We start from the raw sequence: 13,709 nt of genomic DNA on the forward strand, positions 1-13,709 counted from the left end.
CATATTTATTCCAAAAAGCAATGCTGAGACCAGCTGATTCTGCTCTCACGCATCAGCCAACAACTACATATTAAGTGTCCGCCAGGTGCCACATACTGTGGGTACAATACAGGGGACAAGCATTCGTTGCATAATCACTAATAAATGTGTCATTACCAACCAAGAAATGCTCTGAAAGAAAAGGCACACCGCTGAATCCCATGATCTGGGGCCAAGGCCTGGGGTGACATGACCACTGCTCCTTGTGGATTTCCCTGGCTGCCTGAAGGTCTGGAATGGTGCCCTCTCCACGTTTTCTGTTCTGGGTAAACGATCCCCCCAGAGTGTGTGCTAGAGATGGAGAGAAAGGAAGTGGGAGGAAGAGTCCCTGAAGGAACTAAAAAACATTTTTAAATGACAAAACTAATATAAGAAGCGTACCATAGGACAATTAGAAAAAAATCGTCAAGATTCCAAAACCTTAACAAACGTTTTGTCTCCCAGTCTTATTTCCTGTGCATTTTCCCCTGATCCTTCACTCAGGATCATGGCAGAAAACATGCAAAATAAAGCACATGTTCGTAGAAACGGGAAAAGTCCAGCTACAGACAGAGATGCCTCATTTGGGCATAGCTCCTTCCAATTTGTTTTAACTAGCTTAGGATTGCAATCATGGCACGCATGGAGTTTTATAGATTCCTTTTTTCTAGGTGACAGTCTTAACGAGTAACATGATGCTATAACAAAATGACGGTAAAAGAATCTCGGCATTCGGGATGCTTTTGGCTACAATTAACAGGAAACCAAATTTGAATTGGCTTAAACACGATGACTCTGCATTGGTTCACCCAACTACAAGTCAAAGGTGGGCAGGCTTTGGAGCTGACTTCAGCAGCAGGTCACTGAAACTATCAGGGACCCAGGCTTTCCTGATGTTTCTAGAACCCCTTCCATGGCTCCATGCGTCTTCATTCATTTCCAGGGGAAGAGAGGAGATTGCTTCAGCACACCTCCCAGAAAAATAAGGCAAGCCACCCCGAGGCCTCTAGCAATTCTCTCCTCTAATCCTGCTGGTCCCAACTGTCCCTGGGCATTTCTGAGCCAATCACAGGCAAGGAGAATGGGATTACCTTTGCCATTGCCCTGGAACTGAGTATGGGAAACAGGTGAATTCTTGAATAAAATATCATTTTTTTCTGGAAGGAGAAATGGACGCCGGGTAGGCAACCAATAGAGAACACACACAGTTTTCTGCAGGACCTCTCACTCTAAGTATTTTCTCCTGGGATCTTACGACGCACTCTCCAAGGAGCGTTGCCAGCCTACTAAGTGCCTCACATCCTGATTTTACCCCCTGCCCACCATGCCGTGTGGGTTGAGAAAACAGTCTAGTGTTTGTGTCCCCTCTTTGGGAAGGCTAAGAACGTCATTTGTCATCAGCGGAGCTTTTATAAGACAGTAACTCAGAGACCATCCCAAGGGCCTAACACGGTACTGGGTGAAATACCACCTCTGAGCCCCTCTGGGATGCTCAGGACTCTGCTTGGTGCTCAGGAACAAGCCCCTGCAGGAGCCGTAAGGCTTCACGGGCGCAGGAAGAGATGTGCTCCCAGAACAGCCTGGATAAAAGGCTGGGCACTCATTAACTGCTCTTGTATTCAGGCCTGGGGGGCTGGTAATTCTCCTCACCTGGGATATTCAGCGTCAATCTAATTTCAAAGCTGTAACGGGCCCTAAATAGCGATGTGTTTTCTGTTTAATGATAATAGCAAAAATGGCTAACGTGACTGAATGTTTCGGTGTCCTGGGCACTGTTTTAAGCACTTTATACATGTGAAACTCATTTAGTCCTTCCAACAACCTTGTTGGATATGTGCTATTATTGTTATTATTCCCATTTAACAGGTGAGGAAACTGCGGTCCAGAGTTGAATAACTTGTTCCAAGTTCCACGGCTCATAAGCAGTGCAGCCTGGATTAGCAGCCTGGCTTTTTCTCTACCATCTGTATTTTCCTACCATCATTGCTGACCGGGTGGAGACTTCAAAGAAAGCCACAGAAAGAGCCCAATGGGAACTGACACACCTTTGAATGTGCTCGTGACCTTAACTGTAAGGTCCTCAAGAACGTGACAGAGGGTCACCTGCACTGGCATGAACCTGGGCACTTGCATGGTTTCCATGCCCTCCCACCAGATTCCACACTAACATGTAACGACCGTTCAGCACGCGACTGACACTCTGCGTGTCCCTTACCCCTGCGCTCTCTTCCGCCCTTTGGTCCAAATCTCCCATGAGACTTTGCACGTTAGAATTAGAGGTGCCCCGAGAACTGTGTGCTTGTCTGTTTAGTCACTGGGGACTGTCCAACACTGAACACAAGCCTGGCCTGCGGCAGGCTCTCCGTGAAGGCTTGTTGGATGAAGGCAGACAGGCCGGCAGCAAAATATGTACCATCTAGGATGCAGGCAAACTCACAAAGGCTTAGCTTCCCCTTCCTCCTTGGAGGCCGAGTCGGAGTTTCAGAAGTTGGGTCTGAAGTGGTTTCTGTTACTGTGTTTTTGGTGGTGGTCGGTGTGTAGCAGCCAGTCAAACCCACATATTCTCGAGAAGTCTAAGGATATGAAAGTAAAGAGTGGCCACAGTTTGGGGTGGGACTGTGTTATTTCTGACCAAACTGACATGCAGACGCCTTCCCACCAGCCGTTTGGTGTGGATTACCCCGTCCCTGAGCCCGTGCCTCCACTTCTCCCTCACCTCCACGCTCCACTGCAGGGGATCCAGGGGGAGCATCTAGTGGGGGTGTTTTGGGAGCGAAAGATTTTTCTCCTGGCTCACAGCAAACTGTAATAAACACTAGCAATAACCAGCTTTGGGACAGGCAGGAAATGACACGTCCCCACCCCAGCAGCTTTTGTTCAAAAAGCTGGGTGCCTTCATGACATGGTCATGTGTGCTGTGGAATGTACACGCTGAACCAAAAGCTGCCCCTCAAGGGTTGTTGCTTGTTTGTTTGTTAAGCAAGGTTAAAACGTCCAGTCCTTTTTGTCTATGGGCCAACTCGTGCTCCAAAGTTGACTGGCAGTTTCAGAACGCCCCCGACACAAAGACCTCCCCGCCCTTCGTCCTGTAAGTTTTTCTTGCTTGTCCTGTCCCATACCGTCTCCTTACCTGTGCACTGTCAGAGCCTTGCTTGTCGCTTCCTCCCAGGTGTACGTCCACTGACTTTTCCCACCTTGTGAATAACAGCCCGTCACCGCTTTCCACGGCCCCCGGGGCGGGCTCAGTGACTCCTAGTCATCCAGGGCCGGCTGCATGGCTGCGGCAGAATCACCTGGGGGGGGGTTTCTGTTTTTACACAGATTCCCGGGTCCTACCAGAGAGCCGTCAAATCAACATTTCCAGAGGCTAAGCTGAGAAAAGGAGAAAAAACCGAAATGGCTCTCCAGCTGTCTCTGATGCAGAATCACCAGGTATTTGGGAGCTGTGCTCGCGACGGACCGGCCTCCCTGGCTTTCCATCCCGCAGCCCGGCCCTGCTGGCCTCTGGCTGTACTCCCGCCCTCACATCACGCGGTCCGGCCTGGACTTGCTACCCTCAAGCCTGTGTTGGAGTTGTCCTCTACACAGCTCTGGCCTTTCTATTGCTCCATGTCCCACTGCTCCTCCTGAGACACCTTCATGGGCCCACCCCACCTACCAAGTTAATCCTAGACCTTGCCAAGGGTTGTTTTGGTCAATGTAATGTCGGTTTTTAGGTGGCCTCGTCTTCCCAATCAGCTGGAACCCCCCAGGAGCAGAAAGGACGTGCTGGGGGTCTTCAGTTAGGTCAGCTAGAGCATTTCAGCCGAAGGAAGCTGGCTGCGCGCCAGCTCTGGCCATCCAGACATGGGACGGTCAACTGACCGCTGACCACAAGTCCTAAAGATCCATCCTGGCGCCTCCAGGCCATAGTTGGTCCCGTGCTCCTGACAGTGAGGCCAGACAGGCGGCACGGCAGTGCCACGCGATGCATCCGGGTCTTTCTGCAGACCAGCACTAAGGCAGCTCTAGCTCTCCTCACCGATGAGGGTGCGGTCCAGCCCAACAGGCCAAGGGCACACACACCCTGGAAACAGCTAAGCAACAAACCGAGGAGGAAAAGCAGCAGACTCATCTCCCAACTTGCTCTGAAACACTTGTCGAAACTTCTGAGTAAAATATAAACACAGTGGCTATTTTCTTGTTTTCTTCTAACTCACGCTCTACCTACCTGTGTCACAGCACTTCTTAACGGGCAGAAAAGGGAGAAAGACAAAACGGATGTGTGCAGTGAGATCACTGAGAGGTACTTTGAGAACAAGGTGAATAACCCTTAGTCAGAGGACGAGGCTCTCTCTCCAACTAGCTCCCTGCACGGTGCCACCTAAATTCAGTTCCAGCTGAGCTGGTCAAATGGGGGAGGAATAATCTAATAAAAAGGTTTTAATTCCAAGGTGAACAAATCCAGCCTTACTGCAAACCCAGTATTCACAGTATCGGACCAAGAACGGCAGGAGCTTGTGGAAGCAGCAAGTGCTCTCCGTCTCACCCTTCTCGAGACTGAGTTTGGAAAAGCTGCAACCCCAGCCATTCCTTGTCGGGTGCTTATATAAGAAAATAATTTTTTAAAGAAAATAAGCAGTACAGAAACAGGAATGAGGAGAAACTTCAGAAGTTACGTCTCTTTGCTCTGATCTGTTTTTCCCTTCAGGTTAAATTCAGGCTCTCCTCACTCTCCCTCCTGTCCGGCCATACTAATTCCGTCTGAGTTCCTGTGACATTCCCCGCTTGGAGCACGTAACGTACTGCGCTAAGACTGCGCTCTCGTGGTTTTTTCTCTGCATTTCACCAGAGCTCAAGAGCAGGGCTATTTTGTGTTCCTTGGAATCCCTCACGGCCCTTAAAACAGCGCGTGGTTCCGCTGCCTTTCCTGACAGATGTTAAGCAGAAAATGGAGTGCCGGGCCCTCGGGACCCGTTTCAATAGTGGGCCACACGGACAGTTCCTGCGCCACAGGGTAACTGTTAAATAACGAAATACACGCCCTTAGTGTCCAAACTAAGTCCTCTCCACAACACGGAGGCCCATTCAGCATAGTGGAGCTACCAGCAACCACCTCCAATTTCACTCCTCGCTCTCACACTTAGTTTACGTCCTTGAAACGACTTTAACCCTGTCCCCGCTGGCAAAGGTGCCAGCGCCTTCAGGGTGTTTCTCCCGTCTCCCCACCCAAGACGTAACCTCTCCAAATGAAGGGGCATTCCATGATATGCTCCGAGCACGTGACACTCGTGTACTAGAACTCATGCTCTTAACATGTTTTTGAATACTTCCCACTGTGGGGACAGAGCCAGGAGTGCAGTTTCCAGGCTCTCAGCCTCACGTGGAAAGGTGCTGGCTCAGGTAGTAAATGGCCATCAGCTGTGGCTAGTTGGCCGTCAGCTGTAAGCAGTGAGCCATTGGCCACTAATATAACTGCCATGGCTATGCTAGCAAGCAAATGGGGGCCAGCAAGAAGACGGTGGCTGAGATAGCAAGAGTGGATTGCAGATAGCAAGTGAGGCTGGTTGGCAGAGAGAAGTGGACGGCAGGTTGCGAATCGTGTGGCTTCTGCTTCCTCAACTCAGCCACCAGCGAGACTACAGTGGTGTGACTCCCCTACCTATGGCTCCGTGGGTGTTCCTTTTTGGCCTCACCATGTCCTGCGTTCTTATGTGGGGAGCGGGACCAGAGACCCCGCATGACATCCTGCATGACAAATGGCACAGGGAGCAGGGTCCCCTGCATGACACCAGAATATAAAATTTCACGGTATCCAATGTTTTTCTCAAAATGACCCTTCACAATGATTCCGAATATTTCTACCCACACATCGGGAAGTAAAGGAGAAGCCCAACAAGTGGTTTAGGAGTTTTGTATTGCGTCATACAAAGTGTCTTCATACACAAGGGCGTCAGTGGAAACATGTCCTCCGCACACACCCCAGTAGACCAGTAACTGCTAACATATCAAGAAGGTAAAACACAGGTCCATTTCTGAATCCCAAACAGCTGATTCTAGACACTAGCTTCTAAATTTGTAACCCATCTGCCCTGGACGTGAATAGTTCCCGTGCTTTTCAACTTTTCCCTGAATTTTTCTCCTCCAAGTTCCAGGCAGTAATTGACTGTAATGCCCTCAAAGTGGATAAAGCTGACTATTTAGAGCTTATTACGTACACTGCATGGTCACTAAGAAGAGAACTCTGACTCACACACATCGTATGCGTCAGACTATTTAGCACCACGAAGAGAAGTCTCAATCCCAACTGATGGGCTAATGAATCCAACAATCAAACAGATGACAGGGATAGTCTTAAAAACACTGATTTGTTATTGTTCTTCTGTACAATACAAATTCTCTCCGGTCTAACAGACTTTCCCTTCTGACAATGCTCTCTGCTACCTGGACTATCTCGAATAATTATACAGCTGTCAAGTTCTTGCTGATGATAGTAACACATCGTAACAAGGCCATCAGTAATGAGAGCTAAGGCATTACACTTCGAAGGCTTAAAGCTGGTTTAAACATGGTGAAATCCAGAATTGCGCTGTATTTCTTTTCTGTCTTCATGCTTCTCCAAAGTGCTACAGTTCAGTAAGATTTCTGTCCTGCACGTTTTCAAATGCCAGGTCTTTCATTTTTGGATGGCTTGAGTACCGTAAAACATGACTCATTTGTAGCAAAAACATTTCCAGGAGTTTTAAAAGAAACCACCAGTCAGCTAAAAAAGTCACAGCCAGCACTTTTCTTTAAACCTGCAACATCTGCCATTGACTAGAAGAACCCAACGACCCTGTCCTGCCCGTAATAAAAACAGAAAACAGTAAGCTGAGCTGTGTGCTTTCTAAGAGGCATCACACAGTTCTCAGGGTCGAAAGTGGATACAAGCACCACTCAGTGACATGGAATGTTCGGCATATGTGACACTGCTCTGAGCACTTTTGCACTTAACCTCCACACAGTACTCAGGTATCAAAATCATCCTGATTCTAGAGAACTCACCACCAACACTAAAGCTGTTTCTTCTCGGACGACGTCTGTCAGCTCTGCACAGGCTGTGGAAGTGCTATTCTCTCAGGCTGAGCTCTGTCAAGCTTCAGACAACCCTGGGGTGAACTCAGCTGGGTCCTCGTCAAGAAATCTTCAATGAGGAACTCGCCGCATGGGGGTTTTAAAGCTTCAGGACGGGCTCATTAAACAGAAATACCACAGGCTTTCTTAGAGCACTGAGGCTTGTGCCAGCAACACAATTTTACTCAGACTCCTGATGTCTCTTCTGCCTGGAAAACGCCGTCAGTCTGATGAAGGGCCTAAAGCAGATGGCCAGGCCCAGCTCTCCTGGAGAGCGCAGGGAGGCTAAGGGAAAGCACTAGAAGCTATGAATGTAAGTGCATTGCTAGGTGCACCTCGGGGAAAACAAGCCTGTCCAGGCGATGGCTGTCCCAAGCAGGGATTTAGATGAAGCAAGGTTAGCAATCCAGAAATGGTTCCCACAGCGTTAGCCTCTGAAGGCAAAGGAAGGCCAAACCCTGAAAGGAGCAAAATAACATCCTACGAGGAGCCTTCACTGCAAGTCATACGCTCCTGTTTGTTGTCACCGATCCCAGCACGTTTCTTACAGAAGCCCGGTGGTGCTGGGAACGCCGTCCTGACCCTGCCCTCTTTCTAGCCCAGCTCCTGTAAACTCCGGCCCGATCCCCCCAATCTCGTCACTCCACTGTCTGTACAGGACTCAGTCCCACAGCTAGCTGCTGGGCGTCAGCACCACTCTCTTTGGCACCAGTTTCTCTGTGTGGATTTTGTTATGTCTCCAGGAGGCACAGTGTGCAGAAGACGGAGGTCCTTCTCGGGGACAGTCCCAGGAAACCGAAGTCGAAGGGGGCGGCGGGGCCATGCATTCCTCTGGAGAGCGCAGTCAGACATGCACGGTGCACGCGGCCCCCTGGGGACCGACAACGTACATTAATTCATTCATTACCATCAGCAACAGAACCCGACACGTGGGTAGACCAAATTCTAATGTGACAATTCAAAAGCAGACAGTGCTCCACTGGGTTAATAAATCAGAATTAGCTAAGAGACAATATTTGAAATACCACATCATGAAAACTCCTAGGAGGCATGGCCCCTTCATCAGTTACTTTAAAAACAACAGTCGTAACGGGAGAAAGAGCAAGGACCCGGCTCACGAAAGCACGTGCTGGACCCCTCTGACCAAGCACTGCAGTTCACAGGTGACGCCTCGCCACCTCAGGTGACGGAATCTTTCTTCTTCCGGAATGGTGACTTCAGCCTCTTCCATACACTGCTTTTGGGTTTCGATTTTTTCTCCATGGCCAGTACTGCCTCCTTTTCTTTCCTGCGTATCTCGCGGACCAGGGCATGAAACACGTCGTCAATGTAATAGCGGTACGCAGCAGACGTCTCAAAGAATGGACAGCTGAATTCTCGGGCCAGAGCCAGCCCTTCCTCCTTGGTGACCTTTACAAATGGAACCGTGAGAAAATTTGTAATGGCACCGGAGGAAACAATTACGATGACCCACAGGGGAAGGGGCCACCTGGACAGGGGGAGAACATCTCCAGGTGCTCAGCGCTCAGGGGTGCCTGGGGCGTTGGGGGGCAGGGCTACGCAAATTCTGAGATTTCTTCTGCCTTCGGATTAGGTGAATCTATTTCTACTCTGTTTCGAAAACAGCACTTCGGAACAGGGAACAGTTAGAGATACCAATTTTCTTCATACTTTTCATTTTAAGAAAGTAAAATGCAAGGCAGAGAGAGCTATACTTAAAAAACCACGATCCTGAAAACTCGAAGGAACCCAAAATCGATACATCCAACCATGGACGTCCCACAACTTCTCCCACTTTCGGACATTAAGTCTTTTCCTAAGTTTTTGCTACCATAAAGAGCCTGGCAGTGAACGTTTTATATCTAAATCGCTGAAGAGATTTTTCGAATGAGGATTAACTGAGAAGCATTATGAATTGAACTACTGTCAAACTACTTCCAAGGAGTCTGTACCACTCACTGCTTCCGCCAGTCGTCCCGAACGTGCCCTATGCTTCCAGAAACTCTGCACCAAGCAGCAAAGCCCTAGACAGAGTGTCACTTACCCAAAATCCTCTACAGTTTCTCTTATTCTCCCCTCCCAGGGCTCCTAACCCTCACCTCCGGAAGTATATCTGGAAGTCTAATTTTAGTTTCTTCTGGTGCGACACAAACAGATTTGTTTCTGAGGTTTTAGGGACTGACCATTCCATGATCCTTCATTTAATGCAAGTCCTACTTGCCATCTAATTACTATCTGGTAGATTTTGTCCTGCAAACTGATTCCTAAAATCCAGATTTTATCTAAAATCATAGCACACTAGTACATAGAGGGAAGTCTTCGTCTTCCAGGTTAGGGTGAAGCTAATTTTGAATTTTTATTTTAAGACAGAGGAATCTATAAACCGAAATAAAAATGACTAAACCCACCAGATTACAGGCGGCATTTTCAACTCTGTCCTCACCTGTCTCAGCAGCTTTAGATCAGACTTGTTTCCCACAAGAACCACAGGTGTGTCATCTGTACGGCGAACGCGATAAATGAGCTGCTTAAACTCCCGAACTTCATGGAAACTTCGACGGTCAGTGATGGAGTAACAGATGATAAACCCTTCTCCTGCCCTCATGTACTGATCCCGCATAGCTGTAAACTCTGCCTAGAGGGAGATAAGAGTCATCAATGGTCTGATGTACCCCAGAACGACGTCCACGGTAGCTCTTTATTTCGGGTTAAAGAAGAGAGGCACTGATTACCTGCTATCCTGAGTCAGGGTGCATGAAAAATTAAAAGACATGAACTAGTGACCTTCTCTGCACGAGCCCTCCCCTCCCCTTTACCACAGTGAGAAGACCCTGACTCATAGCATTCGGGGGGTGGATACCTGTCCAGCCGTATCTAAAATGTCCAGGTTGGCGGGCTCATCATCAATACGGATCCGGATTTTATAAGCATCTTCTACAGGAAGGAAGAAAGGTGTACCGTAAACCCACAAGCAATGAATATGCGACCTTACTTTAAAAATCCATCTAATGGAAAATCAGATTACACCAACGTTCTTTAAGGGCCCTCCTTTTCTCAGGAAAAATACTAAGTCTATTGAGATACGTAAATCGGGTCTTCAACTAAGGTTTTGTTTTGTTTTTCCACATAAGCCATGATGTAAGTTTATTCAAAACTTAAGTTTATAAGACTTCACCCACAATTCTAAGCTAAAAAAGGATTCTGAGAGATTATTTTACTGATTTTTTTTTTAAATATTAAGCGAGAAAAGTAACTTCACCATTTACTAAACAGATATTACATGAGAGGCATTATACTAAGTAATTTATATACGTTAACTCATTCAATAGTCACAATAATCCAGTGAGGGAGGAATTAGTATCTCCATTTTACAGATAAGGAAAATTAAAACATTAATACGTCTTCCCCATAGTTAACTAATAACATACCCAGAATTAAATTACATAATTAATGATATAGCCAGAATTAAAATCTAGGGCTCCTTGACTCAAAAGTCTTCTGTGCTTACCCATACTCCATTGTTCCTCCTCATTTTAATACTAAAGAAAAGAGGAAAATCATAACTTACTTTCCTGTTTTCCAAGTAATCCATATCATCACCATTTCTCCTTTATGAAAGCAAATTTCTTTATGCATATCATTATATTATAGTAACCTTGAAATACAGGAAAGTAAAAAAGAGAAAAAACCCACTTGATCGTTCCATCATTCAAACAATTGCTGCTTACAACCTGATGTATTTCCTTTTAAAATTTTGTTCTTGAACCCCTGCATCTGACTCTTCCTCAAAAGTGAAGAACTCACTAAATCAATGTTTCTCTGACTACAAGTCAATGTCCAGTAGGATTAGTGAGTTGTAAATGACTTTAATGGGTTGGGACCAGCATTAAAATAAACACGCAGAAACCTAACAAGAAAGAGAAAATAACCAGAGCACACCACACATAGTGAGGTAAGTATAGTTCTGTGGTATTTTAATTACATATACACTCACACACTTGTATGTGTACTGGTTACAACGTAAACTTTTCCTTCTTGGAGTTAGCAGCCAAAGTTTGAAACAAAACGCAATAAATTATAAGCTCAGTGAGAACAGACACTGGTTTCTTTTTGCTCACGGCTCTACCTGCCAGGGCCGACCTCAGTGCTTGGGACACAATAGGAACTCAAGAGAATTAAGTATTTGCTGCTGAATCAGTTAATATTGTCAGGAGAGTAGCTGATTGGGAAAAAAGTCGATAAAAGAAATACATAACTCTTTCAGAGGACTTTAAAGAAAGGAAAAGATACTTTTGGAGTTCTAAGTAAATTGTCCTAAACCCTGACTTTGTTTTCTTCCTAGAATTCCCACAGTGTTTGAATCCCTGAACAAGTTCTAAATTTCATCTCGTACATGAAGCAACAAGAACTGTTTCTATTTCTCCCATCCACAGCGGTCTCAGATAAAATGACCACATTCAAAGCTGGGTTAGCACAGAACACTCACTGGCTTTGCAGAAAACAGCAGCAGAGGCCTGGCCCAATGGAAATCCTTCCTAGAGACCCAGGACCCCAGCCGAGTGCCACATCCTGAAAATACTAGTAATATGGCAGACCTTCTGTGCCCCGTCTCCCCCCACCCTTTTTCTCCTGGGATATCACACCCCTTAGAATCCAACCCACTTCCTTATGGTTTAGGAATGACAGCGATGTTCTTAGTCTTTGTAGACAACAGCAATTTTTTTTAAAAAGGCAAAATAAAGTCACCCGTTATGCTAACAGCGTCTTGCCAACAACAGAGCATTGAGAACAATAAAAGACTTGATGGAGGGTCTTATTATTTAATGAACTTGAGCTTAAGGACGTGAAGGAAGAGCTTGAGGGGCGGTCCAGGCTCTGCAAGCCTGGGTTCTAAGAGTTCAGCTGGCTGGCTCTACTCGTTTTTCTGCTTCCTTCTGTGGAAGTTCAAACCAGCTGACTCATAGTTACAGAGTCAGTCTCAAGTCAGACCCTTAGAGAAGTGACAGCAAAAGGTTTGTTAAGTGGCCTTTAAACTTTTCCTTTAATCTAGCAATACAGTATACCCCCCCATAACAATGACAAAGAAAGTGTCCCATGAATGGTTAACGACAGACAGATTCAAGACAGCTTATGCTTATGTATATAGAGAGTTAACCGAGAAAGGGAAATATTCATTTGTTTATCCATCCTGCTATGATTCTCTTGTTAAATAAATCTGAATTAGACATGGAAAAAAGGCTCAAATTAGAAAGTTAAAAACCATTTGAAAAACGGACACCGGGAAAGACGCTTTTGGGGGTTTCTGTGGAAATCTAACCCCTAATTGGACTTACCGATGGTGGGGTCATGGTCCTCCGGGAACCGATGGCTGATGAACTGCATGGTCATAGCTTCAAAAGAAGAGATGACAGTTAAAGTCCACACAAGGCGCCACGGAAACAATTTGAAGTTAGCAACACTGCACGAAGCCAGTCTCCCGTTCGGGTTGAGTGGCGGTCATTCGTGTTCAGACATTTTCACCCTCACTTCTTAAAATCTGGAAGGAAATGTCACCTACCACTCTTCCCTACGCCGCCAGCGCCCAGCATCACCAGTTTGTATTCCCGAGAGAAGCCCGGGGGGCTGCTACAGCAGCTGCCCACTGGGCGGGTTCCAGAATCCATTGTCTTCTCGGAGACCCCTGCGCGGCCCCGAGGAAAAGAAAGGCACCTAAGGGAGAAAGGAAAACACGGGGAACCCAGGCTGGTGACCCGGCGCGGCAGTCCCGGAGCCAGCGCCCAGCGCCCCTACCCTGGCCGAGTGCTCCAGCTCCCTGCGGCCGGGTCCCCGCGGCCCGAGGACACTGCCCCTCCCCAACCCTCCCCTCCGGGCAGCTCGGTCCTGTGACACATCACAGGTTTTCCAAAAGAAAAACGAGACAAAGGAATTCGGAATTTCTCTTCCGGCTGAGGCACGGCCACGGGAGGGAGGAGGCGCCGAGCGCGAGAGTGGAGGTTTGGGGACCAAAGGCACAGGGCCGCTCGGGCCGCAGGGGTCCTCACGCCCCCATCCCCAGCTGCGCCCCCGCCCCGAGGAACCCCGCTGCTCCTACTCGGGACGGGAAGGCCACGCCCGGTCCCATCACCGCGGCCCCCTCCACTCACAGCGGCGCTCCCGCACTGACCCGTGACCCCTCCCGCGGCCGGGGAAGATGGCGCCACGGCGGGAGGGGCGGGGCCGCGCCGTGACGCAGCGAAGGCCCCGCCCCCTCCGGGGAGGGGCGTGTCCCCTCCAGGTCCTCAACCCCAGCGCGGCGACTCACCACCTCCGAAAGCCCTGTCCCTGGGTGGAGCGCCACAGCCGAGGCGCGCGCGCACGCAAACGTGCCGAACAATGACCTACGCGAGCCAAAAGCCGAGGATGTGACAAGGGCACGCAGGCGGCCTCTGAGGGAGCAACTTAGTGCTGTTTGCTGCTTGTGGTATCAACTCACTTGGCCAAATAGGAGGAAACGGGACGGGTCAGCCACCAAATCCTCCCCCAAACAGGACAGACATCAAATTTCCCGCTCAGCAGCAGAAAAAGCAAATATCATCAAAGGACCAGCTACAAGGAACTCG

General features: G+C 48.1%; 1 protein-coding gene across 3 annotated transcripts; it reads right to left on the minus strand.

The window, feature by feature from the left end:
• Window positions 1-5,897: 5,897 nt before the first annotated feature.
• On the minus strand, window positions 5,898-13,342 carry RIT1 (Ras like without CAAX 1). Of its 3 annotated transcripts, none has more exons than XM_033092212.1 (6): window positions 13,254-13,342; window positions 12,668-12,819; window positions 12,444-12,500; window positions 9,971-10,044; window positions 9,554-9,745; window positions 5,898-8,520 (listed from the first exon to the last, which is right to left on the minus strand). In XM_033092212.1, the coding sequence occupies exons 2-6, from the start codon at window positions 12,771-12,773 to the stop codon at window positions 8,290-8,292; spliced, it is 660 nt and encodes a 219-aa protein (XP_032948103.1). In that variant the 5' UTR covers window positions 12,774-12,819; window positions 13,254-13,342; the 3' UTR covers window positions 5,898-8,289. The 3 variants fall into 3 exon arrangements, with proteins under 3 accessions (XP_032948103.1, XP_032948101.1, XP_032948102.1); XM_033092210.1 differs by having other exon boundaries at window positions 13,202-13,325; XM_033092211.1 differs by having other exon boundaries at window positions 13,274-13,309.
• Window positions 13,343-13,709: the final 367 nt, after the last annotated feature.

This window comes from Rhinolophus ferrumequinum, chromosome 22, assembly GCF_004115265.2.
Source record: "Rhinolophus ferrumequinum isolate MPI-CBG mRhiFer1 chromosome 22, mRhiFer1_v1.p, whole genome shotgun sequence".
Lineage (NCBI taxonomy): Eukaryota > Metazoa > Chordata > Mammalia > Chiroptera > Rhinolophidae > Rhinolophus > Rhinolophus ferrumequinum.